A 25,912-nucleotide genomic window follows, 5' to 3' on the forward strand; every position below is an offset into this window, starting at 1 on the left:
CAGTTTGTCGACAAAAGCCTGCATATGTGAATATTGGGTGATAATTGAATTCGAGTCCAGAGTGAAATTCATTTGTCAATGATACAAATGAAGGGTACATATTCACAGGCTGTGTTCGCAAGTTGAACACCGCTGGGCAGTTCAACACGCTTAGGAATATAGCTCTATAAACTGCTAATAACAAGTAGTGTTGAACATCTGCGAGCAGAACTGCCCAATACATGTTTATTTATTCTTTGCGTGCATCTCTAATAAATGTCCAGCTATATAAAAATTTGGGAGACTTGAAAATTTTAGAGGATATCGAGGGGGGGAACTGAAAAAAAAAAATTCAATTGCGATTCCTCCAGCCCCCCCCCCCCCCCCCGGTTATATGTGAACGCAGCCTAACGTTTATTCTGTACTGGCTGCTTGCGCTGACGGTTTGCTTGCATTGTGTGGTCTATGCAGTCTGATTTTGATCAGATGTAGATGTGTCGGCATTTCCACCTTTGCAGTTCTCGTTATCTGATATTCGTGAGGCGATTATCAGCTAACGAGAACAGCAAATTACAAAGTAGTGGTCTCCATTCCTGCATCTGATTTTAATCAGACCCCTGTCCGCAGTCAGATGGATAGAGGGAGTACGCGCGTTTGGGAGTCCTGTCATCTGGTTGTAAATATGTCATGTGGTTGTTGGCTATGACACACCCATATTTGGTTATGTTTCGATATCAAAGATCAGAGTTGAAAGTCCAAGCATGGGTAATTCCTTGCATTCTTGATACCTTGTGCTAGCTATGGTTGTCAAAGCACGTTTTCATTTGTGCCATTTCGAAGCAAGTGAGTACAAGTATAGTAGTCTGTTCGATTCTTGATCGTAGGCTTGTAACACAAGGATACGATTTCTCATATATCTCTGGTGTTAGCATGCAGGCGGTTTTAAAATTCAGAGGTCTTTAAAATTCAGAGGTCAGACGAAATCAGGTCTACATGACAGTCCGCCTCTGACTGTACATCAGTCATCATGATCGACCTCGACAGGTTCAGCACTTTAGTGTTTGATTGTTATGGTCAAAAGCCGTACAAAGCTACTGTGCTTGCTTTTGTATTCATGGCACTGCTTCAGTAACAACGGTCGAAAATGCTCAAAGCATTATAAACCTGGTTGCATGGACACTCCGGCGCATCTCTCTTAGTGTGCTATGGCTGTGACTTCTAAGTTTTCCCAGTGGTTTTTCATCTTTCTATGCTATCGCCAACTGATTTAAGTTGTCTAATCAAATATTTTTGCAGAATCTGCATTTTTAGTATGCTGAGTCACAATGTGTCACCTGGTTGCACAGACACTCTGGTGCATCTCTCTTACTGTGCTAAGGCTGTGACTGATAAGTTTTCTCATTGGTTTTCATCTTTTTATGCTATCACTAATTGATTTAAGTTGTCTGATCTAAATTTTTTGCAGGAACTGCATTTTGAGTATGCTGAGTCACAATGTGTCACCTGGTTGCACGGACACTCTAGCGAATCTCTCTTAGTGTGCTAAGGCTGTGACTGCTCAGTTTTCTCATTGGTTGTCATCTTTCTATGCTAACGCCAACTGATTTAAGTTGTCTAATCTAAATTTTTTGCAGGAACTGCATTTTTAGTATGCTGAGTCACCGTGTGTCACCTGGTTGCACGGACACTAGCGCATCTCTCTTAGTGTGCTAAGGCTGTGACTGCTAAGTTTTCTCATTGCTTTTCATCTTTCTGTGCTATCGCCAACTGATTTAAGTTGTCTTATCTAAATTCTTTGCAGGAACTGCATTTGTAGTATGCTGAGTCACCATGTGTCACCTGGTTGCACGGACACTTTGGTGCATCTCTCTTACTGTGCTAAGGCTGTGACTAATAAGTTTTCTCATTGGTTTCCATCTTTCTATGCTATCTCCAACTGATTTAAGTTGTCTGATCAAATTTTTTTGCAGAATCTGCATTTGGAGTATGCTGAGTCACCATGTGTCACCTGGTTGCACGGACACTCTGGTGCATCTCTCTTAGTGTGCTAAGGCTGTGACTTCTAAGTTTTCTCATTGGTTTTCATCTTTCTGTGCTATCGCCAACTGATTTAAGTTGTCTAATCAAATTTTTTTGCAGAATCTGCATTTGGAGTATGCCGAGTCACCATGTGTCACCTGGTTGCACGGACACTCTGGTGTATCTCTCTTACTGTGCTACGGCTGTGACTGCTAAGGTTTCTCATTGGTTTTGCTCTTTTTATACTATTACAAAGTGATTCAAAATCAAAATTTTATGCAGTCGTGTGCTTTAGGAGTATGCTGAGTCACAATGTGTCACCTGGTTGCACGGAGTCATGTGGTGCATCTCTCTTTCCCTTATAAGGCTTTGTCATCTAAGTTTCTCCTTTGTTTTGCTCTTTTTATGCTATTAAAAGTGATTCAAGTTTTCAAATAAAAAATTTATGCAGGAATCTGCTGTTAGATCATGCTGAGTCAGAATGTGTCACCTGGTTGCACAGAGACTTTGCAGTGGTATAAAACTTGCTAATTAAGGGCGCTGCACCCAACACAGGGTATTTTGCACCAAAATCACTTTTTTGTAGACATTCATTTAATTTAATGAAATTGTTAACCCAAGATTAAAATATTATTATTTGGGTTCATCTTCAAGGCTGTCAAGCAGTCGTAGGTTGCTTGATAAAGAAGTGTTAATTTTTGCAAATGTTTGCAAATCACCCAATTTCCTGGCTTCACTATTCTTCCAGTTTCAAGATTTCCAAACAATTTAACTCCATACTGACTTGGTCAAACTTTCTTAAATTTTCACATTATTTTTTTTTAAATGTTGTTAAACAAAACTTTTTTTGATTGGCAATAAAGTTCTTACATTTTGAATAAGAGGCATTTTAATTTGTATGAGGATCATGTACTGTAAAATATGTTCAGATGTAACCTGCCAAAAGAAGGAAATGACAACCATGTTAAAAGTGATATTTTATTCAAATCATATGTGTCACTGCCCATTTAGGGCAACTGTTTGTCAGCTCCACTTATATATAACCATTGCAAGACTGATATCATTTTTTATATACAAAGTAAAACAAACTGTGGCATATATGTCTTTTGAAGGTTTATGGCATGTCTGTTGAAAACAGAGAGTATTAAAAAAGACTAATTTTTAATATGAAACGTATGTGAACAGTGTCTATTCATTCTGATGTAATAATGGATTTTTGTTTGTTTTGACAGTATCTTTGAATGCTATGACACTGCCTTAACAACAGATGGTAAGAAGTTTGTTTTGGAAGAGGAATGTGAAAGAAACGTCAATGTAAGTAGGGTATTATGTTCATATGTTGCTTCTCACATTGGTGTACCATTTTGTTGTTACAACTTGAGCTGTATCCTGTGAATGGTTTTGGGATAATTGTGTAAGTTATTATATTACAACTCTCAAAAATTTAGAGGGCCTGTAATGCTTACTTTTGATATTTTTTTCATTATTTATATTTGTCCACTGTAAGTTGTTATTTTACTACAAAAAGATTGCTAAAAAATCAATATTTAGCTTGTCAGCATAGCATTTGTATGTGTGATTGCACTGGTATTAGAAAGCAGCCGTAAGGACTTGTTTTAAACATCAGCATCCTGGTGCACAGTATACTGGGTAATCAGACTCAACAAGGAGCCACATGCATAAGCAGTGGAGGTCATCAACACCAGTGCTAAATAAGAGTATTTTAACAAATATTTTTATTGCACACAGAACTCATATAATTATTGAACTATTACATTCTATTGAATTACATTTCCAATGTTACTGTCGCACAAGTTTATGGGTAGCCCTATCATGATATCATACATTTTATGACATTATCTACCACAGGTTTACATGGGTGAAAGAAATATACAAAAATGTATTAACAGTATATCTATATTTCTATTTTTCTCACTCAGGTTTGTTGTAGACTACATCACAATTGTGTTGTTGGAGGAGGCTGAAGTTTACCTTATGTCAAGGAAAAGAATGGTTATGCTTGAAGAAGCAAATAAACTCTAGTATTGCCACAGAAATCTAATATACTGTTCTGCAGGGATACCTTATTGACATTTGTCCATATTGTTATGAAATATTTTAAAACTTAAATTTTAAGGCAATTATTGTCATATTTAACCAAAAATATCATTCAAAAGTTCTGGTCAGACACATTAATATTGATTATACATGTCCCTTAGGATGACAGCAATAAGATTTTGTAAAATCGTGCCAAGATATGCAACTTTGTATTTTTGAGATTATTTTTGACATTGTAGATCTATTTTTTTCTTCAAAACTCCTTGCCAGACTTTTTGATATTCAGTATACAGGTCCTTAGGATGACTTAAGTCAGATATTTTTATACAGTGAGAAAATGCAAAATTTTGTATTTTTGGAGCAATTTTTGTCAATTTTGGTCAAAAAGTGCTTTTGTCTAATTGGTGTTTATCTGATAGCTTTGCATTTTCTTATAAAAATCCCTGGAGAGCACCTAAGCCAAATCATTTTTCAAACTGGGGGAACCCATGATTTTTTATTTTTGGAGCCAATATATTAGTCTGCAAACTTGAATGACCTATTCCAAATCTGAATACTTTGTAAATCAATTTTGAAGACACTGAAAATAATGTAGTTTTATTTGGTGCCAATTTGTAGTGAAATATGATATAGAAAAAAGTTGTAAAACTATGTTTCATGTAGTGGATCAACTTTAGCAAATATTTCATGGAGGAAACCCCATACACTGATGAGGGGTTTTAATCCACAAGAAGGCATATGGCAAGATGCACCATACCATTAAAACAGACTCCAGTTTATTTGTATCAGTTCCAATCATTTTGTTACATAAACAAAAAATCTGTCATGGTGTCACTTAATTAAGTAAATCTTCACAAAGATGAAGGCAGCCGAGTGAAATCATGTGTAGATTGAATAAGATGGGTGATGAATGATAATATCTGGTCACTTCACCACACAAACAGAATAAACAACGATATTACTGTTGACGACCTATCCCTCTGACACCATATTGTTTTTTGATCAGTACACTGCATATATTTACTCCTTCCAAGGTTCGAATTTATCAGTTATCATCGACCAATTACCAGTGGTTGCCTGCTTTTGATTACAACTTCGAACTTGCAGTAGACAATGTTGACTTACAATATATTTTGCTTGCAGTAATTATCAAAATATAGTTGCACATTTTTATCTGAAACCAAGAAGTTTTCACATTTAATGTTACACATACTACTCATACAACTAGGAAGTTATTGAAATCTTTCAATTTTTCTCTGACGTCCAACATTTGAAAGTTAATTGACCTGTTGGAGGTTTCCTTCTCACCAGTTTATTTGGTGTGTATATTGCACATTGTATTCTTGGCTCATCTGTGTATAACTTAACTCTGAGTAAATCTTAACATTTCAAGCAAGGACCATCAAATTTTTACTGTTGATCTACAAATTGAAAAGTGGCTGTTAAAACGGAATTCTGCCTATGAAAATTGAAAGTTCAAACTCTTTGCAAACACAATAGTATTTTGAGTGAATAAGTGGAAATAGGAATACCTCTTTTTGTTTGTCAGATAGAGAGCAATACTGTGCCCTTGGTGGTATATTTTTAATGACTTGCAGAAATTGATATTTATTACTGTTGTTATTATTGCTAACTGTTGTTTTGCCTGATTGAGGCACACACCTAGCTATCCTATGGATTCTCTTGAATATTATCACAGTACAGCTACATGAGCCACCAGGCTGCTGCTAGTTGAAACGCCTATTTGTAGGGGTTTTAATGACTGCTAAGCTAGGCGAATTAGTATTGTAGATATTGTGAGTTCAAGCCCCATAAAATGCATCAGCAAGACTGCATCAAAGTTGACCACTTTTACTGTACATGTTGTTCACAAATTTAGTTCTAAGGCCATCAAGAATATTTTGATGGGTCTTTTAGAGTAATTTAACATAAGGGCCTGGGGGGGTCAGAGGAATGTGAGGGTAGTCACTCAAAAAATTGAAAGCTACAAGGAGGTTGTTCAAAATTGGAGAGAAAGAACGGGGTTGCTCAATTTTTGGTACAAAATGAATTGAAATACCTCTCAGATTGCACCATTTCATCAATTTCTCAAAATTCTTAATGCGACCCCCTGGGGTGTTCTGACAGTTTTACTTAGTAAAAACAAATAGAAAACACCTAATATTACACCAGACTGCATCATTGAACTCATTAATTTCTCAAAATTTCCGACGTGGCAGAGGGGACACACCTCTCACACTTTTCCCCTGTGGGGTGTTCTAACAGTTTTACACAAATTGATAACATCTCTCATATTGCACCAGACTGCATTATTGCACATATCAATCTCAAATTTTCAACACGAGAGGGTACAACTCTGACACTGCCCCCCCCCCCCTATGGTTGGATAGTGGTTACAGCATGAGCTTTTGTATCTACATTTTATTGTGACTCTGAATTTCCTTTCGCCGGTCACATCTTTTTCAACTGTCATGAGGTAACCGATGATATTCCAGCAGGATATGAAAGGTCTGTACTATTGCTGTAGTTTTGTAAATGTTACAAATATATGTCTTGGTATTTAACTGGTCTAAGTGGTTGGGGGGAGGGGAGGGATCAGTCAAAATTTCTGTGTTAGAGGTTGGCATGGGGTTTACTCGAAATTTCAGAATACTACGAAATTCCCCCGACTTCCCCCCAAGGTCGTAAATAATTACGACTCCCTAAGTAAGATTTTTACCACAGGAAAACGTTAATTTTATTCACTCTTCATCCTTTGTTAACCTTAGAAAATTTGATTATGTAAAATTGTGTTGTTACTTGTTGTAATCTTGAATTGTTGAAATGAATAAAATCTTGGAAAGTAAAACATGATCCTGTGTCACTGTTGTTCCTGTCTTGTTTCACCATCAGAGAAAAAAAAATTCTTATAAATTCACACCCAATTGCTCTACCAAAACAGAAAAATTATTGACATTTTTCAGGCAAAACACATGCCGTCTCACCAGTTATACTTGTAAGTTCAATGCAACTCTGCATAACATGTTCGGACGAGAGAGGTGACCATAGAGGGCGAACGTCCTACTGGTACTCGTGTGACAGGCTTGCAACCACGGCAACCACATGACATACTCCGGGTGCGCGTGTACTGGTCTACAGGTCAGATGGGGTCAGATACCAGAATGCGCCCCCAACGCTTACAACTTGGCATAACAAAGATGGCTGCCAACGGAGTCAAAGTGAGCGTCGAAGCGGTTCTTGAAAACCAAATCCAGGAAGTGTCTCTCGATGGCCAGGAAACATATGTCGCGTACGTATAGATCCCTTAATATATATTTTATAGGCCTGTCTGTCAAATTTCATGTAAAATTGCTTCGTATACATTATTTTATGGATATGATAATTGTTATCCGCCATCCTGCATCCGAATCATTCTTTGATTCAAAGATTGCACACTAAAGTTGCTATTTCTTGAATCTGATCATCTAGCCTCTGATACACGAATGTGAGTAGATCGTTATATTTTTCCTGGCTCGAAGTAGATGATAATAAAAATGCATTAATTAATTAATACTAAAAAATATGAAATCATTACGACCAGTTTGTATCGAAAGTGCAAAGCTGAGGGACTCTGTCATCAGATATCTCTTCCCCTATAGACTGAAAGATTCAGTCGTGTATAGGTCTGCGCCAACTTCAACCCTGAAGACCCGTCCACGACTGATTCTTTCAGTCTAGCAACCACCCCCATAAACACACATACACTCTCAGTGATTGGTTGGCTCCAACAAACACCCAACTGTGCCGTATATTGATGCACTCTATTGTTCTACCACTTTCTCCATCTTATCGTTTTGGGGAACATGAGTGACATACAAACTACACAAGTGATTCAGCCTAATCAGTATAGGCTCCACTTCCCGACACTACACAGCCAAAGGTAGAGTTATTACCAGTAATCACAAAGATGAAGATGTAGTGAGATATTCAGAACATTTATGCAATAGTCAGATGCTTTTGAAAACCAAACTCATCAGTGGAAAGTTTTAAAATCCCCCTCTTTTTATTAACAGTCCCCTGTCCATGTCAGAGAACCTTACCAAGCTAGCTCACAGGATTGACTTCAATAAAAATGATGACGATGATGAGAGTGTTGAAAAAGAAAAAGCTGATGACAAAGTAGAGGAAGAAATCGGAAAGGAACCAACCACATTTCAGCCACCGCAGTGGCCATGGGAATCAGTCAGAAACAAACTAAGGTAACAACTGATCCACATCTTTGTCTGATCAATGAATGTCTATGATGATGATAACTTGTTCTTCAGGTAGTTTGTTAATGCTGCACGTGGATATTTCACAAAGAGATCCAGGATGAGAAAAGTAATGAGAAATATCAACCTCACAAATCTGATTTGTGACAGACATACATGTAGCAGTTTGGCTCTTCATTACTCCAGTAGGATCATCTACCAAAATTTTATATGGTATTTTCATATTTTAAAATGTTTTTGTTTTATTATATAACTTTAAAAGGACTTTCTAGACAAAGGGTTTAGATCTTCACATTTACTGTGAAATGGAGCACAACTCTTGTAGACCAACAAAATATTTGTTCTCTGGAGTGGTCATGAACATTACACTGGTAAGTTCATAGTCCAATAAAAAGCATCAATTGTCATTATGTTTCATCTTACAGAACTGCTTTGACAGAAGTCAGTGTTCTCTCTGATGTTCTTAATATTGCCAAGGAGAAGAGATATATGGTGCTTGACCCTGTGTCACAGGACACACCTCAGCCCAAACCTGCCATACAGCTTCTATCAAAGAAAAAGGTACATTTTGGTCGGAGTCATTTTGTGCAAGTTGATCTTTTAACCAGTCATCTTGTAGAACTGCAGCTTATCCATAAAGTCCTACCTCTTTCCCTCACCCCTCATCCCCTCCACCATCAAAAGTTAAAGCACTGATTTGTGATATCTCCATCTCCCAAAAGATGACAATTCCCAACTATGGATTCATATTCACTTGAGAGTGCAATACTTGATTATCTCACAATTCAAATTATATTCATCAAATTCCCGGTGATTTGATATTCCATCCATTCTATGCCCTGAATATGAATGATTATACCTGTAAACTTCAAAATTACTCTATTTTTGAATGGTAATTTTCCGACCATGACATCTCCCAAAAAGTCACTTGCCAAAAAAGGGAACATGTTAGACCCTTTTCAGCATTACAGATTCAAGTTCAAAACAATTAAAGTCGGTATTCAATTGATGACTTGTTCAATTAAATGTAACACCGTAGGGCTTTGGACTGGGAGTTCATTTAAGCATATGCCTCACTTTCATTAAATTTGACCAGGCAGTTATGAACACTATGAAAGAAAGGGGATTTATGTAGGGATTTTTGTAAGTCTTACTATTATTGTGTAACTTGCTGTAATTGCTCATTAAGAAATAATGCTACATTCCTATAGAGCATAAAACAGTATCCAATGTTGATGAAAAGACACAGTGGAAAGATACATATACAGTATCAAATACCCAATCCAATTAACTTTACAGAGTTTACAGTTGGCACATTCCATTACAACTAATTTGCATGTCCAGTGAAGTTTTGTTAGATCTCCAATGCAGATGGTCTTCACTGTTTACTTAGTATAGTATTCTTGATGAAATATGTGTTGAATATTTTTGTTGAGAAAGTTGACCTGATTCTTACACTGCTCTGATATGCATCATAACTATTGCACCAGATATCATTACAGTAACAGAACCTTGGATGACAGATCTAACAACACAACTATGCATTCAGTGAAGATGTGATAAATAATTGTTGTTTTACAGAGTCTTATGGAGGCAGCCAGTATAATTGTGTCCGGAGCCAGTTTACTCTTCCGAACTCAAAAACGGATGTCCAAGGTTTCAGACTTTCACACAGAACTTCTGAAGTTACATCAAAATTGGAGACTTAAGAAGGTTGGGAAGGCAATCATAGGAGACCTGAGTTTCAAAACTGGTAGGATATCTCTCTATCCAGGGATGTGGAAAATAGCCGGCAGCTGGCAAAAACAACCAGCTGTCAGCAAAATTTTGCCGGCTGTGAAAATTATTTGTAGATGTAAAATCGATGTCATTTCTGCTGCAGTGTAAAAAAAAGCCAAAATCTTCACACAAATCTTTGAAAATAAATGTAACTGCAACGAGAAACAGCAGTTTTTTGTATTTGTGTGTCTGAAAAATAAATCGTAATCGAGTACGAGGATGTATAGATACGTGCGTTCACACGGAAATGGCCACTCGTGTTATTAAAATTCAGTCCGCTACAGGATCAGGCATTAGTTGAGTACTAAGTTTAAAAAAATCAGAGAGTTTCATGTCTTTTCAGACTCCCAAAAATTCTTAGTCTAACGAAATCAAATGGTAAACGAGAGTACGCTGAAATACATGTGAGATTGATTACGCAGTACTAGTTGTATTTGCATGACAAGCCTATGTCAACTTTGCAGAGTTTGCACGGGCAGAACGTAAATGTTCGGGCGATAGACAGCCAAGTATAAAGAAATTCTTCAGTGGTTTCTCTGATAAACAGGCCGAACAAACGCTTGGTGAAAAATCTGCCAATGAACCTGCCAGAAAGCCTGCCAGCACTTAAGCAGTGTGTCAGTACAAGTCCTACTCTGGAAATCGCAACCAAAACAACCGAGTCGAGTTCCCAGGCGGCCGTGTAATGGCAGCTGTGTTCCAGTATTATTAAAACAACTGAATGTGAACCGTGTTCAAGTGAAACTGTTGAAACAACCGAAAGTTTCTCTACCAGTGATGTCAATTCATTTGGTTGTGAATCAAACAACAATGTACAGTATTTCTCAGAGCGACGGTGAGAAAGAAATCCTAGCTGTATTTAGCAATGTATTCAATGGCAATGGTGAGCGAAAAATTGGACTCCATAATTTCTATTTGTGCAGCAAAAGCTGCTGTTCTTCGATTCCGGTCGGGACAATTCTACAAGTAAATGTAAAGTTTCTCGCGCGTGGCTATTGAACAGAAAATTGGGCTTTGACGAAGTTACCGCTTTATGGTGGCCAGTGTACATCGAAAAAACGAGACTATAAAAATAATGTTAAATGTTTAGAAATAAAAATACCTGAAGAGAGATCACCTGACTGCCCCTACCTTGTTACATCATACATGTTGTAAAAGTGTGCAAGATTTGACAAAAAAATTCATGCAATGGGTCTAGGAGAGCCATTCTGGAGACTTCAAAATCAAAAATGTCCGCATCGTTGGAGGGGGACACCCCTCTCCCTCCAGCTGTTTCACTGAAGCCAGGCAATTGTCTGTGATGCAGAATATTGCTGTCACAAATGCAACTATGATGTATGGTGCATCAAAAAAGAAATGTTCATTAAAGTTTTACACTACCCTTCATAAGGAAATCTTTATAATGAAGCATACTGGCATAGATGTATGGTAAATGGTTTCATCACAGTCAGGTTACTATCATTATATCCAGTATATTATGGAATGTTAGCCGTTGCGCTAAAGTCTAAGTTAGAGGTTCAATTTCAATTTATTCAACAGTGGTGTGAAAACTTCCCTCAAAGTAAGAGCTTGGGAAAGCTCAGTCATATTTAATTTGGCTTTGTTATTGTTTAGTAAAGCATGTATTGGTGGTTTTGTTTTGCTTGCCATTGCCGTTGCTGTGATGTAAATCTTCAAGTGTATTATGTTTGCAGGTAATTCAGTTTTCCATTGCTATCAAAGTGCACAGAGATGAGCTTATGCAGATGATGTATTGCAATGCTGATTCATTCACCCTATGAAAGGAAGAGTGTTGCACACTTTCTCAGCTACACAGTGATAGTCACTGAGACAGTTTTGACAAGATGACCATGACGTCAATCAAGAAGCTAATGTGTACTTTCTCCCCCATGTTTGCAGGTGGATCTAGATTTTGGCACAATGGTGCATTTGAAGTGACCAAGACAGTTGAAAGTGAACAAGGAGATGAAACTGTACATCCTTTGGAAGTCAGTGTACCAAGCGATCTGTCTGGCAGAAGTTATATACATGTATGCATTCAACAAGGTCAGTGATTTTGTAATCTTTCCGTATGTCACCTCATTTTAGTGCCTTTTGAGTAAGAACATGAAACTAGTGTCAGTACACAGTAAAGCACCACTGAGAAGTTATAGATGCCACCACTTTACATTGCATGAAGTCTGTCGTGCAAGCAGTAATGTTTGTGAAGTATCCATGGCTATCTTTGATAACCTAATGCAGTGTAGATTACACCTTCATCTGTTTTGTTGTCAGAGGGAGCAGACCCACCTCACGATGGATTACTCTATTGTTTAAGAGGTAGAGCTGCATCAGATGCCCATTGGCAAGAAACTCTAGAAACTGCTCAGACTGTATTGTTTTGCAAAGAGCTCTTTGCCCAGGTTAGTGTACATTATATCTAGAAGTATCACTGTCGATCACTGTCAATAATATGGGCTCCCCTCTTTACATAGGGAAGTAAACAAAGCTTTCAGATATTCCAAGTAATTTTTGGTTGTGTATAATACCATCATCTTCAGTTCTAGATTTGCAAATAATATCATGCAAACAATTTAATCATTTCAGCAATGCTTTAAAGTCAAAATGTTTCATGTGCCCTCATGAAACACTTTTATTGCAGGTCAGTGGATATCAAAGGATGTGTATAAAGTTATGGGGGTTTGTGGTATAATTGACACATTTTTCTGCAGCTTTGGTAGAGTCAAAACAAGAAACCATTTTGTATAGCAGATCACTACAGTCTTTATGGTAACCATTCATGTTGAATATTTTACAGTTGGCAAGGGAAGCTGTACAGCTGAAGGCACCCATACCTCATCTTGTCATCGGAAACCAAATAGTGTCACATGTGTTTCCTGGAATTCAACTTTGTATCACATTATGTCATGAAAACAGTGCAAACAAAAAGGTGAGTGAGATTGTTGCTCCCAGAAAAACATGTAGATTATCCTGCCGATTGAAAGCATTTTGCAAATGTGATGAAATGTTTGGTCTTTGCTTTCTACTGAATATTGGACAAAGTTCTGAAATGGGTCATCATATGCTTAACCCTTGCAGGTCTAAACCTTATTTTTAAGGGCTGTTGAGGTATGTAACCAGTAGTCAAATCTGAGGGAGTTATGAAAGACGGAAAATTCTTAGAGCTAATGGATTTGTCACATGTATTTTATACATATAATCAATCTCACATGTATATCTAGCGTTTGATTTCATCACTGCTCTGCCCTCTTCGTGTGACCTTTGTAGAATCATGACACGTCAACATTTAGAGTGCCACCAAACAGCACAGTACTGGAGCATTCCTTACATCAACTCTTGAGGGAGCTTCACCAGAACAATCTCAATCCATCCACACCACATCCAGTCACTGCTCCAATTGGTATCAGTAAAAGGCGGAGACTGGCTGGTGCTCAAGCTATGGGTAAGAAAGACCTTGCTGAGTTCCAACAAAGGTAAGTGCAGACAATATGAAAGTCTCAATTTTTTGACCGATTTGTATGATGGTTGGTAATGAAAGCCGAAATAGATGGGGAAGATGGTTCTCACTTTCAGCCCTGCTGTGATCGTAAGAAGGAGTGTGACATTGGGTATTGTAACACACCTCATCCGCAGTCTGTATTCTAATTCGCCAATTAATAGTCACCTGGGATGCATTCTTTTTGTGCTGATCCACATAAACGACGTCATCAGGCATCATTTGTCGGAACTGTTGCCTGCCAGGCATCAGTTCCGAAAAATGATGCCCGCTGACGTCAAAAACGACATTGACGCAAACGCGGACCGGAATGTAAACAAAGATGTCGTCTGCGGCCGATCGAAACGATAGTCAAGAAATTTCTTGGTTTATCCTACTTTCTGAAGAAGAATTGAATGCTTTGGTTTCCAACAAGGACTCGATACGGACAAAAACTATAATAATCAACGGTGTATTGACCATTTTGCAGATTCTTTTGGGAAAAACTTTTTCTTACTGAACCACTCCAACATATTACATCGTAGGCCTACATGCGACAAGTTTTGTGTATAGTTCGTTCTTATGCATGGCTACGGAGGAGGTGTGTTACAAAACACATATTGACTGGCCATGGGGGCAACAGCATACGTCTTTAACCCCTCGGGCCTGTGAGTCACCCCAAAAAACACACTGTTTCCCTCGGCCTGCAGCCTCGGGAAACAGTCTGTTTTTGGGGTGACTCACAGTCCCTCGGGGTACAGACGTATGCTGTTGCCCTCATGGCCAGTCAATATGTGTATACTGTACTCAATGTAGGTTCAGCAATGTACCTGCCTGGTACTTACATAAATGAAAACATAAATGAAAACAACTACCCTATTATTAATTGCCCTGTAATTTTATACATCTTGTCATGTACCGTAGTTATGAGTATACACGATGGACTGAGATTGCACAGAAAAGTACGCTGTCAGCAACTTGTGTTAGGCAATGCGCTGCACAACTCGCCAAATTCAGTTCTAGTTCTGGGCCACACCAATACATGCTGCAGGCGTACTGAAACCATAGGGCTTCTTTTTGTACGCTTTAACTTATCTTCCAGCTGGAAGTCATAGCAGCCATTATTAACCATTGTATGGAAAGTACTTATAACTTCTTTTTTTTTCACATTTTTGTTTGCTCTTCTCAATTCTTTTCAGTGAATGCTTGTTGGAAAAGCTACTGAAGCAAGTCAGGCATAAGGTTTTACAGACAAGGTAAATAGCAATGTCAGTTTTTTTCACCAAATGGAGAAGTACAAAGAACCACTGGTGCTTTACAAACACCATTGAGATCAGAAGTTTGATGTAGATGCATGTATACAGTCTCAGGCAATATCTCAGTTCAAATGGTTTAGCACAACAGTGTCAAAAGAAACAGCAGAAGTCAATAAAGCTTCTGTATTTTTATTGACTCCACTGATTTCCGTAGGGAATGTTTTCAATTGTATTCATCTATCTCTGACTATTTATGCACACTGTTTCCTTCCTAAGGGTGTGTGCTATAATAGATAACCTTGCAAGACAGTTACCAGATCCTTGCCTGCTAGCACACTGGAGTGCTGCCAATCAAAACTTACAGTCAAGCGTCAAGTTACAAATTATGTCCAGTGGCTATGAACAAATAGGCAGGTAAGAAGTAGCTTTGTATATGTCTAAATATCAAACATGTACACTGCAGCCAGCTTTGTAAGCTGTGGAAACAGCATGTATGGCTGTAGCCAAGTGGTTGTTTAATAATTTTGTCATAATTTGATTGTTGGGTACTGTTACGTACCAAAACTAACGCAGCACAAACACTCAGACAGCAGCAGCAATGATACACAATAGACCAAAATTATACGATTCACTGTGAATCTATTTTCCACAGATATACAGTACAAACACTGACAAATTTAGTTGCTACAAGACAAGTGTCCTTAACTCAAATACCAAAAGTGTCCTGTGTCCTGCCGGGCGTCCAGAAGCGATTCTTGAACTTCGTCACACGTCTGCGGTAACACGCGGTAAATTGTCCGAGTCTACCGATGACAGTTCGCATTGGCACATACACTGTTCCCGACGTTCCTTTTCAAAATCCTTCCAGTAGGAGTTGAATACACAATTCACTTACAGTTGTTGGCGCAGACACACATTTCAAAGTCCGAGAGCAGCGTTGTATTTAGTCCGACTTGACATACCCGACGTTCCTAGACTGGTGAGCTGAAATTCAACGTCAAGCTTACACGTGGATTACAATCACTTCTCCATTTCTTGGACGAACGCAAACTCACACAACTTGACTGCGGCCCCAGACAAAGACACACTGAACCAAAAAACCAAAAGCCAAAAACCTCTTGTAATATTCAAACAAACCAGGTGTTCCTCTACACGTGGTTAATGCTAATGGTATGTTAATGACTAACACAGCTATTGTTTATCCATCACTATTATTCAAATTATGTGCCTTTGTAACACCATCGTAACACCTCCCCACCAAAAGATAATTTTGACATGTCATGGCAAAATTTATCAAAAGGTTACATTCAACATCGAGACAAACTGTCTGCGACAATATTGTCTTTACCTTTAATGTGTTTGATTTCAATCGTATACTCTTGTAACAGTAAGCTCCAATTTAAGATTCTACGATTCTTTCTTTTCATTCTGTTTAAGAATGTCAACGGATTATGATCCGTATACACGATCAAAGGAAAGGCGCTACTTATATACACTTCAAAATGTTGTACGGCTAATACCAAAGCTAACAATTCTTTCTCGATAGTCGAGTAATTCTTCTGGTGAGAATTAAATTTCTTTGAAAAATAACATACAGGATGTTCAATTCCATCGTCATCGCCCTCCTGCAACAATACAGCACCAGCGGCATTGTCACTGGCATCGACTGCTAATGCAAATGCTTTGGTAAAGTCGGGAGCTTAAGCACTGGCGCATTCTGGAGAATAGCTTTGAGGCCTTCGAATGACCTTTGACATGAGGCATTCCAAACAAATTTCTTGTCTTTTTTTAACAGCTCGGTAAGTGGTAAAGCAACCTCTGAAAAATTCTTACAAAATTTTCTGTAAAATCCAGCCATTCCCAGGAAACGCATAAGTGATTTCTTATTAGTAGGAACTGGATATTCTACAATAGCCACAACTTTGGCTTCGACTGGGGCAACACGGCCCTGCCCTACTTTGTGACTCAAAAATGTTACAGTTGCTTGGCCAAACTCGCACTTAGTCAAATTTACAGTCAAGTTGACTGCAAGCAATCTCTGAAATAACATCTCCATGGCAATAAGATGGGCTGTCCACCAATCATCAGCTGTGATGATGTCATCAATATAAGAGTCGCTACTATCCAAACCCCTAATTGTTTTGTCGACCATTCTCTGAAAAGTGGCCGGTGCATTTTTCATGCCAAACGGCATCACATTGTATTCATACAATCCAGTCGGGGTTACAAATGCAGATATTTCTCTGGCTCTGTCTGTCAGTGGTACACCCCAATACCCTTTCAATAAATCAATTTTCGTGACATATTTTGCTTTTCCAATTTTATCGATACAGTCGTCAACTCTAGGTATAGGATACGAATCGGTTTTCGTGACAGCATTGACTTTACGGTAATCTGTACAAAAACGTACACTACCGTCTGGCTTAGGAACCATTACACATGGGGAGCTCCATGTACTTTGACTAGGTCGAATGATGTCATTTTCCAACATATACTGAATTTCCTTTTCCATGAGCTCACTTTTAACAGGATTTAATCTATATGGGTGTTGTTTAATTGGTCTAGTATCACCAACATCCACGTCATGCTGAACCACATTTGTTCTCCTCGGTACATCAGGAAACAACTCCTTATATTTAAATATGAGATCTTTTAACTCCTGTCTTTTAGGAATATCTAAGTGATTCAACTTCTCATCCAAATTATTCAAACGTCTGAATTATTCAATTTTGGCTTTATTATATCCTTTCCCTTGAAATGTGGTTCATCTGACGTTTCAGTGCTCTCATGGCAAACATTCACCAAATTGACAGTTTTCTCTTCTTGATAATATGGTTTTAACATATTAATGTGACACAGTTGTGTTGGCCTCCGACGATCGGGCGTTTTCACCACATAGTCAACTTCATTTACTTTCTTTAATATTTCGTAAGGACCACTAAATTTGACATGCAATGGATTGTCTTGTGTAGGGAACAACACTAGCACTAGGTCACCTGGTTTAAACTCCCTAGTTCTGGCTTTTTTATCGTACCAGACTTTCATTTTTGTCTGTGATGCTTTCAGATTATTTTTGGCCATTGCGCAAACTTGATACAACCTTTCTTTGAATTTAGAGACATAGTCTAATAGATTCAGTTTCGTATTATCATCTATCCACTGTTCTTTTACCAGTGATAATGGTCCTCGGACCCTATGACCAAACACCAACTCAAACGGACTGAACCCAAGAGATTCTTGGACACTTTCTCTAACAGCAAACAACAGTAAGGGTATACCTTCATCCCAGTCTTTCTGATTATCATGACAATAAGTCTTCATCATGGTTTTCAGGGTAGAATGAAACCTTTCCAATGCACCTGCGACTCTGGGTGATAGGCACTAGATTGATCTGTTTTGTTCCCAAATGATACATTATTTGCTGAAACAAACCGGACATAAAGTTTGACCCCTGGTCAGACTGCACCTCTTTTGGCAAACCTACTAGTGTGAAAAATTTGAGCAAAGCCTTGGAGATTGTGGGCGCTTTTATATTTCTGAGTGGAATAGCCTCAGGGAATCGGGTAGCCGTACACATTATTGTAATAAATACTGATTTCCCGATTTTGTTACTGGCAATGGCCCTACACAATCAATGACAATTTTACTGAATGGCTCTCCAAACGCTGGTATTGGCTGAAGAGGTGCTACTGGAGTTACATTATTTGGTTTGCCTACAACTTGGCAAGTGTGACACGATTTGCAATATTCAGATACATCCTTCTCATACCAGGCCAAAAGAAATGTTTCAAAATTTTATCCATGGTTTTATTTATTCCCAAGTGTCCTCCCATTGGGACCTTGTGGGCAAGGTGAAGAATTTCATTCCTATACACTTTAGGTACCACAACCTGATGTACTGCAGCCCATTCTTCATTTGCGGGGGCTTCTAATGGACGCCATTTTCTCATTAGCACTCCATCATTAACATAGTAGCCAACTGGAATTTTATCAAGTTCGTCTTTTGAAAGGGCTTTATCTTTCAAAAGCTTAATATCATTATCCCTTTCTTGCTCGGTGACAAGTTTTTGTCTAGACAGAGACAAATCAGACTTCATTTCAACTTCCTCCTTGTTTTTCCTGTCATCACCATGGTTACCTAAATAACCGAAAAATGTCTCCGACAAATCAACGACATTATCTTGTGAATCACCATCCTCAAGGGCCCTTTTGGCCATTCCCCGAGTAACAACACAGGCCGGATATAAATTTACCTCGTCATCCTGAACTTTCTCTTTGTCATCACAAATACTCGGTTTGTCAGTCAGGTGGATGGTAGACCCCACTTTACCCCCAGCCAAGTCGTTGCCTAGCAACAAGGAGACACCTTTAACAGGTAGACTAGGTCTCAGACCTACTTTCACAAACCCAGTGACCAAATCTGATTTCAAGTATACATGATGCAGGGGTACACTAACATACCTGCCCTCAATGCCCTGAGCTAAAACAGATTCACCAGTAGCAGACTCCTTACCAAACTCTAATATATCACCTACCAATAGAGATTGAGTTGCTCCGGTATCACGAAGAATCTTAATAGGCATAGGACTGGAGTTTTCCTCCAAAGAAACGTAACCCTCTGACACAAATGGCAAATACTCCTCACGCACAGAATCAGATAATTTCTCAATCGGTTAGGAATACTACTGAGATAAATATCATCAGGTGCACTACCACAATACTCTTATGTGAAGTAACAAGAGCATTGGGCAAAAGTTCATTCTTTCTTTTCAACTTCCAACATTCGGCCATAATATGCCCTGCCCTTTTACAGTAATGACAAGTTGGGACTCTAGGTTTACCCTTATCTGCGTAACCACTGTTAAATTTGGTCTGGCGAGAGCTACTCTTATGAAATGGGGTGCTTGATCTAACCTCACCAGGCAAATCGTTATCATGAACCTCTTTATCTATTTTTGTCTGTTTATTGGAAATCTTTGAAATATGAAATTTCGGCTTATGGGTCAAGGCAAAATCGTCGGCTAACACCGCTGCGTGTTCCAAAGTTTGAACATCTCTCTCATCAAGATATGTTTTCACATCATCACGAACACATTTTTTGAATTCCTCTATCAATATGAGTTGTTTGAGTTTACCGAAATCATTATTAACTTCCTTTGAGGTGTACCACCTTTCAAAGTATACATCTTTGTCATGAGCAAACTCAACATGCGTTTGATTTTCCTGTTTACGCAAGCCCCTAAATTTTTGTCTGTAAGCTTCAGGAACAAGTTCACATGCTTTTAATGTAGCAGCTTTCACTCGGTCATAGTTGGCACAATCGGCTACCGAAAGAGCAGAATAAGTCTGTTGTGCCTTACCCGTCAGTACACTTTGAAGCATTAAAGGCCAATATTGTCTGGGCCATTTTAGATTTTCTGCCACTTTCTCGAAATGTTGAAAATACTTATCAACCTCTTGCTCATTAAAAGGCGGAACCATTTTAACTTCTCTACTTGCTGAAAAACTGACAGAGGACGAATCTCTTCCCAATGAAATGTCCAAATCAGAACTCAATCTTAGCCTTTCCAATTGAAACTGCCTATCTTTATCTTTTTCTCGTTCGTGCATCTGCATTTCTAGAATTTTCATTTCTTTTTCTTGTTCTAGCCGTTTAATTGCCAACTCTAATTCCAATCTTTTCAACTCTGCCCCTTCTGTGGGTTTTGCTTGATATTGCTTTAAAGTTTCTTCACCAAACACAATCTTCTTCGACATAATATTCAACAATTATTTTCTTGAGTTCTGATTTGGTCATAGAAGCTCTGACACCTTCAATTTGTAATTTCTGTACGACGGCAAGCAATTCTATTTTCTTTAGTTCTTCTAAGGCACGAGTGGTGGGAGATGTTACGAATTCATCAATGTTACTCATTGTTGCTGGCTGTCTGGTAGTATGTAGCAAATTTACCTTATTCACAAATGAACAAACTTATGAGGGTTGTCTCCCCTCTAGAAATTCGTTTTGTCTTGTTCACAAAATTCGACCCCGGACGAGCCCCCAATTATGTTACGTACCAAAACTAACGCAGCACAAACACTCAGACAGCAGCAGCAATGATACACAATAGACAAAATTATACGATTCACTGTGAATCTATTTTCCACAGATATACAGTACAAACACTGACAAATTTAGTTGCTACAAGACAAGTGTCCTTAACTCAAATACCAAAAGTGTCCTGTGTCCTGCCGGGCGTCCAGAAGCGATTCTTGAACTTCGTCACACGTCTGCGGTAACACGCGGTAAATTGTCCGAGTCTACCGATGACAGTTCGCATTGGCACATACACTGTTCCCGACGTTCCTTTTCAAAATCCTTCCAGTAGGAGTTGAATACACAATTCACTTACAGTTGTTGGCGCAGACACACATTTCAAAGTCCGAGAGCAGCGTTGTATTTAGTCCGACTTGACATACCCTACGTTCCTAGACTGGTGAGCTGAAATTCAACGTCAAGCTTACACGTGGATTACAATCACTTCTCCATTTCTTGGACGAACGCAAACTCACACAACTTGACTGCAGCCCCAGACAAAGACACACTGAACCAAAAAACCAAAAGCCAAAAACCTCTTGTAATATTCAAACAAACCAGGTGTTCCTCTACACGTGGTTAATGCTAATGGTATGTTAATGACTAACACAGCTATTGTTTATCCATCACTATTATTCAAATTATGTGCCTTCGTAACACCATCGTAACAGTACAATGTGCTTGACTGGAAACCAGTAATATCGAATGCAAAGTTACTCTTACCAGATAAATGAATTACATGCAAAGAGCAAACAGTGACAAGGATTCCTGAAGATAGATTGTCTTATTGACATCGCAAGACATTTAACTTGTCAAGTTAATGTGGGTTTCAAATGAATTCTGACAGAAAGCAGCTGTAGCTTTGCAACTTTTAATTGACTGTTCAGTGCCTGCATACAGGATCAGATCATTTCAGGGAATGCCAGGTTGCTAAAACCCTCTACTGTCTATGCTAAAACCATGTCAGTTTAGTGTTCCATGTCAGTTTAGTGTTCAATATCTCTGAATACTCTCAGAGTAGACATGTGTCTGTAGAAACAAGTTGGCAACCTGACAATGTATTCTGTTGTCAATTAATTGAAATAAATATTTGTAAGATTTGTTTGTGTTATGTCATGATCATTGAGTGCTGTGTTTGTCATGTTTCATTTAGGACTCCACTTCAGCTGGTAGTTGGTATTGATCAAGTCAAAGCAGTCTGTAAAGATGGCAGAGTTATCATGATTTCTTACGAAGAACACGAAATTAAAAACTTCCTCCTAACTCAAGTAAGCTTTCCCCATGTTGTTGTGTATGATAAGCAAACTTAGTGTTTTAGTGTGCATAACTTTTGGAATATGAAGTAACTGCTTGTGTTGAAGAGACTTTGTTTGGATTCCAAGATAATAGTAGTGTTGAAAACGGAAAACTTTTTTAGCCAAACAAGGTTTTACAATCAAACTGACCACATAAAATAATCCTTGTCCCATACATCTGTATTGTTCTTTGTTCATCAGATAGTACAACATCAAATCAACAGTATTCAAGCCCTGGCCAAGGTGATGGGGTGGCAGGTTCTCCAGAGCAGTGCCCACCTTGGTGTAGGACCCATGGAAAAGATTGGAAATGCTGCCGGAATTATGCTTATATCACCTTCAGGAGACAGGTAAAGAACAACTTCCATTTTAACACTTCATCCCTTTTCCTTTGATATAGAGTAACCCACCCTATTGAAAACAATGGGAATGTACCATAGTTTAGGGGAATTGGGGGGAAAAGGAACATTCAATGAAGCACGAGCATGGGACAGAACTGGAGGGACTGGAGTGATTGGAGACGCAGGTGGAGAACTAGCGGAATCGTGGGAGAGTTGAAAGGTACACATATCCCTCAAGGGGAGTCTCCAACATTTATATATGAGAATTTTTTATTGTTGCGTACTACATTCACACAGTGAGGTCAAAGCTTAGAACAAAGCTTAGATATTTGATGAAATCACACATTTGAAGATATCCTGATCACTAACATGATACTAAATCAGTATCCAATGAGCTTTGAGATGGTAATTGTGTCTTTATAAACCTTGATTAGCAATGACGAACATTTTACTGAAGGTTAATTTCATTGTCATTGTCAATGTTTGACAGAGTCATTGCTGTGAGGAATGGAGCAGAGACTGGAACCAAAGTGTCCGTACAGTTCCCAAAGAACCAGCAAAGCAGTACAGAGTCCAGGAGTGATGTCATCATGGATTCCAAATGGGACAATCTAGGTGGATACTTCAGGGAGGTTAACGTTGATAAAATGAAAGGAAGAAACTTAGTCAACAAGGTTGAACTTCTAATGGCAGCACTTGCTCAGTGACATTGAACTGTGTTTGCCACAGCTTTCACAAGTACCCAGCATGTCAAATGCACCTCTGCCGTTGGTGTGCTTCTCATATTGTGGAAAAGATCTTGGTTTACACTTGCTCTAAACATTCCATGAAATGGTAACTCCATGACATGCTGTCAAAGATGGCAATGATCTGCTGCAAACTAGGAAGAGACTATTGCTGCAATGATGATGTCAAATTCTGATCATATCAAATTGTTTGACAGGACTGAAAATGTTAGCTGTGAATGGTTCACACACTCATGAAACATATCAGTGTTCCTGCATTCAGTGATGTCAATCAGGCTGATTTTCAAAAGGACTTGCCAATGGAAGTTTTCTCAAGCCTACAGGTAGAGCCTTCCAAGATTCGCTAGTCATCAACAACTATTATCATTCACTGTTATCGTGTGTACATTTCTAAACAACAGTGCAGCATTCTTTGCTTACAGCGCACAAATTGCTTGCCTATGTATCTTAACAAAAAAAATTACATTGGTATTCAGCAGTGAGCCTGATCTTTCACAAATCTACTGTAAATTCAGTATATATGTACATTTTTTTCCAAGTCAGTTGATATAAAGGTTTCAAGTAAGGATGAACTTATGGACAATAATGGCAATGAGACCTTGACCTTGAATGTTCACATCAAGGAAGTGTAAGAAGGTACAGGAAAGGAATGCCAGTACTTCAAGACATGATTTGACATAAGAATGGTGCTATACAAGTAGCACATGCACAGGAAGGTAATAAAAGCAAAATGCAACTGCAGTATTGATGTACTTTTAACTTACTCCAACCTCTTTTGTCCTTTTTGAAAGAGAGTATAAAATATTGAATAATGAAGACTGCCCACTCCACAAACTACCATATGATGGACTGAATACATGAAATTCAACGTTTCAAATGTCTAAGTTTTTACTAAAATTGTATGGAGAAATGGTATTTTTCCATGAAAAGTAAATAAAAGTTACTTTTAAAAAAAATTGTGTTTTTTGTCATTGCAATTACAGTCTTATATGCCATGATTTTTGGAATCACTTTAAATTTTTCCATCCCCATGCATTTGTTGTATATGTTGAGCTTTCTATAGCTTTTCAAAACAGTGTTTTGTATTCCTGGCACAAAGATGCTGGAAAACCCAATGTATAAATAAAGAGAATGATTTAATATTACATGTATTGTGTGTTCAAGGTGATCATGCAAACCCTGACACATTGATTCAGAGTTGGCGTCCCAAGACGTCATGAGAGGGTGCCCTCACCAACGTCAGTAATCTTAGGCTCTTAAACTTGACCACCTAGTATTATTACATGCTGAGGTTATACCCTTGGGCTCAGAGAAAATCACAATATGTTGTTTTAGTCTGCCACAGCACATTTCTTTGAGACTATCACTGCACACATGTGTGAGGAAACTGAACCATCATAGGGTGATTTAATATTAGATGAAAGACCAAGTCCATCATCTGCTTGCATGATTGCAGCTAAATTTACCACTCTAAGGTGTAAAATCTGCCTGTAACACTGATTTCACAAACTGATCATAATTAAATAATGCACATCATGAAAAAATATAAGAATGATGATTGGGTCGTTTTTGAACCGAAATCTTGGGGAAGAAAGTAAAAGAGCTTGATAAATATCTTGATAAACATTAACTGTCAAAATACAGAAAGTTAGAAGATAAGAAACATGAAAATCACACCTGTTGACATCCATGTTGTGCAACAGTTGTCATCTGGAAAATTAGCAGTCAAAGAAATAACAATGACAGATGTCAAAGAAGACTAAGGATGAGGCACCACTGATTCTGATGAAAGAAATTCAATCAGTTATTTAATCATATTATTCTGGAACAAACTTAAGTGACAATGAAATTGAACTTCCAAAGAGCAGTGAAAGTGACACTGATTTCACACTGTGGATAGCACTTCACAGCAGTACCTTGGCAGATCATGAACATTTTAGTAAATACATTATACCTACAGACCGCAAGAAACTTTATTTTGTACTTTTTTGCAGTTTTCAGTGCAAAGACATATTTTACAGACGTGGCTCATGAGAAATTTACTTTGCCAAAAGTTGCCACTCACCCACAATTTGGTACAGCTGTACCCTGGACAGTTCAGAGTACAAACTCAACAATTTTCTGTTAAATCGGGCAAAAAAAGTTTAGGCATTGATTTAACAATTTTACTCCCCCAAATGCATGTTGATGGTTGTGGAAGAACTGAACTAGCAAGTAGCATGCCCATTGACAGAAAAAAGTTGCAACCCCATGAACATCAACAAATTGTGACTGTGAACAAGAAAATGTTTCTGGTGTGGCAGGTTTATTTGACAACAAAACGTGAGAGAAAAGGTCTTCATTTATCATTTTCAAGGAGTTCAGGACAAGTCAGGGGCAGCCAACTGACAAATATATTTCAAGAAATTGTCACTAAAGGTGTTTTCAGTGTTTTTAGGTGTAAATATAGCATTTCAAAGAAGTGTGGCAATATCATATCTTGCAAGGGAAAGATAGAACGCAAAAACTTTCCCCGCCCAATGACGTACAAGAGATGCCCTAGACTCTCCGATGTATGTTATTAAACTTCGAAGTTCACTTGGTTGGATGGATAGAGGGACTGTGCAGTGGTTTGGTGTAATTTGTCCAGGCAGAGTGT

General features: G+C 38.3%; 1 protein-coding gene across 1 annotated transcript; it reads left to right on the forward strand.

Moving 5' to 3' along the window:
- The first annotated feature begins 381 nt into the window (after positions 1-381).
- LOC139150389 (mediator of RNA polymerase II transcription subunit 17-like) lies at positions 382-24,230 on the forward strand. Its single transcript, XM_070722729.1, has 14 exons — positions 382-605; positions 7,195-7,345; positions 8,109-8,294; positions 8,732-8,867; positions 9,888-10,059; positions 11,985-12,131; positions 12,360-12,487; positions 12,883-13,014; positions 13,353-13,558; positions 14,760-14,816; positions 15,093-15,230; positions 22,046-22,160; positions 22,389-22,537; positions 23,019-24,230. The coding sequence occupies exons 2-14, from the start codon at positions 7,200-7,202 to the stop codon at positions 23,233-23,235; spliced, it is 1,929 nt and encodes a 642-aa protein (XP_070578830.1). The 5' UTR covers positions 382-605; positions 7,195-7,199; the 3' UTR covers positions 23,236-24,230.
- The last annotated feature ends 1,682 nt before the right edge of the window (positions 24,231-25,912 follow it).

Source organism: Ptychodera flava, chromosome 14, assembly GCF_041260155.1.
Source record: "Ptychodera flava strain L36383 chromosome 14, AS_Pfla_20210202, whole genome shotgun sequence".
Lineage (NCBI taxonomy): Eukaryota > Metazoa > Hemichordata > Enteropneusta > Ptychoderidae > Ptychodera > Ptychodera flava.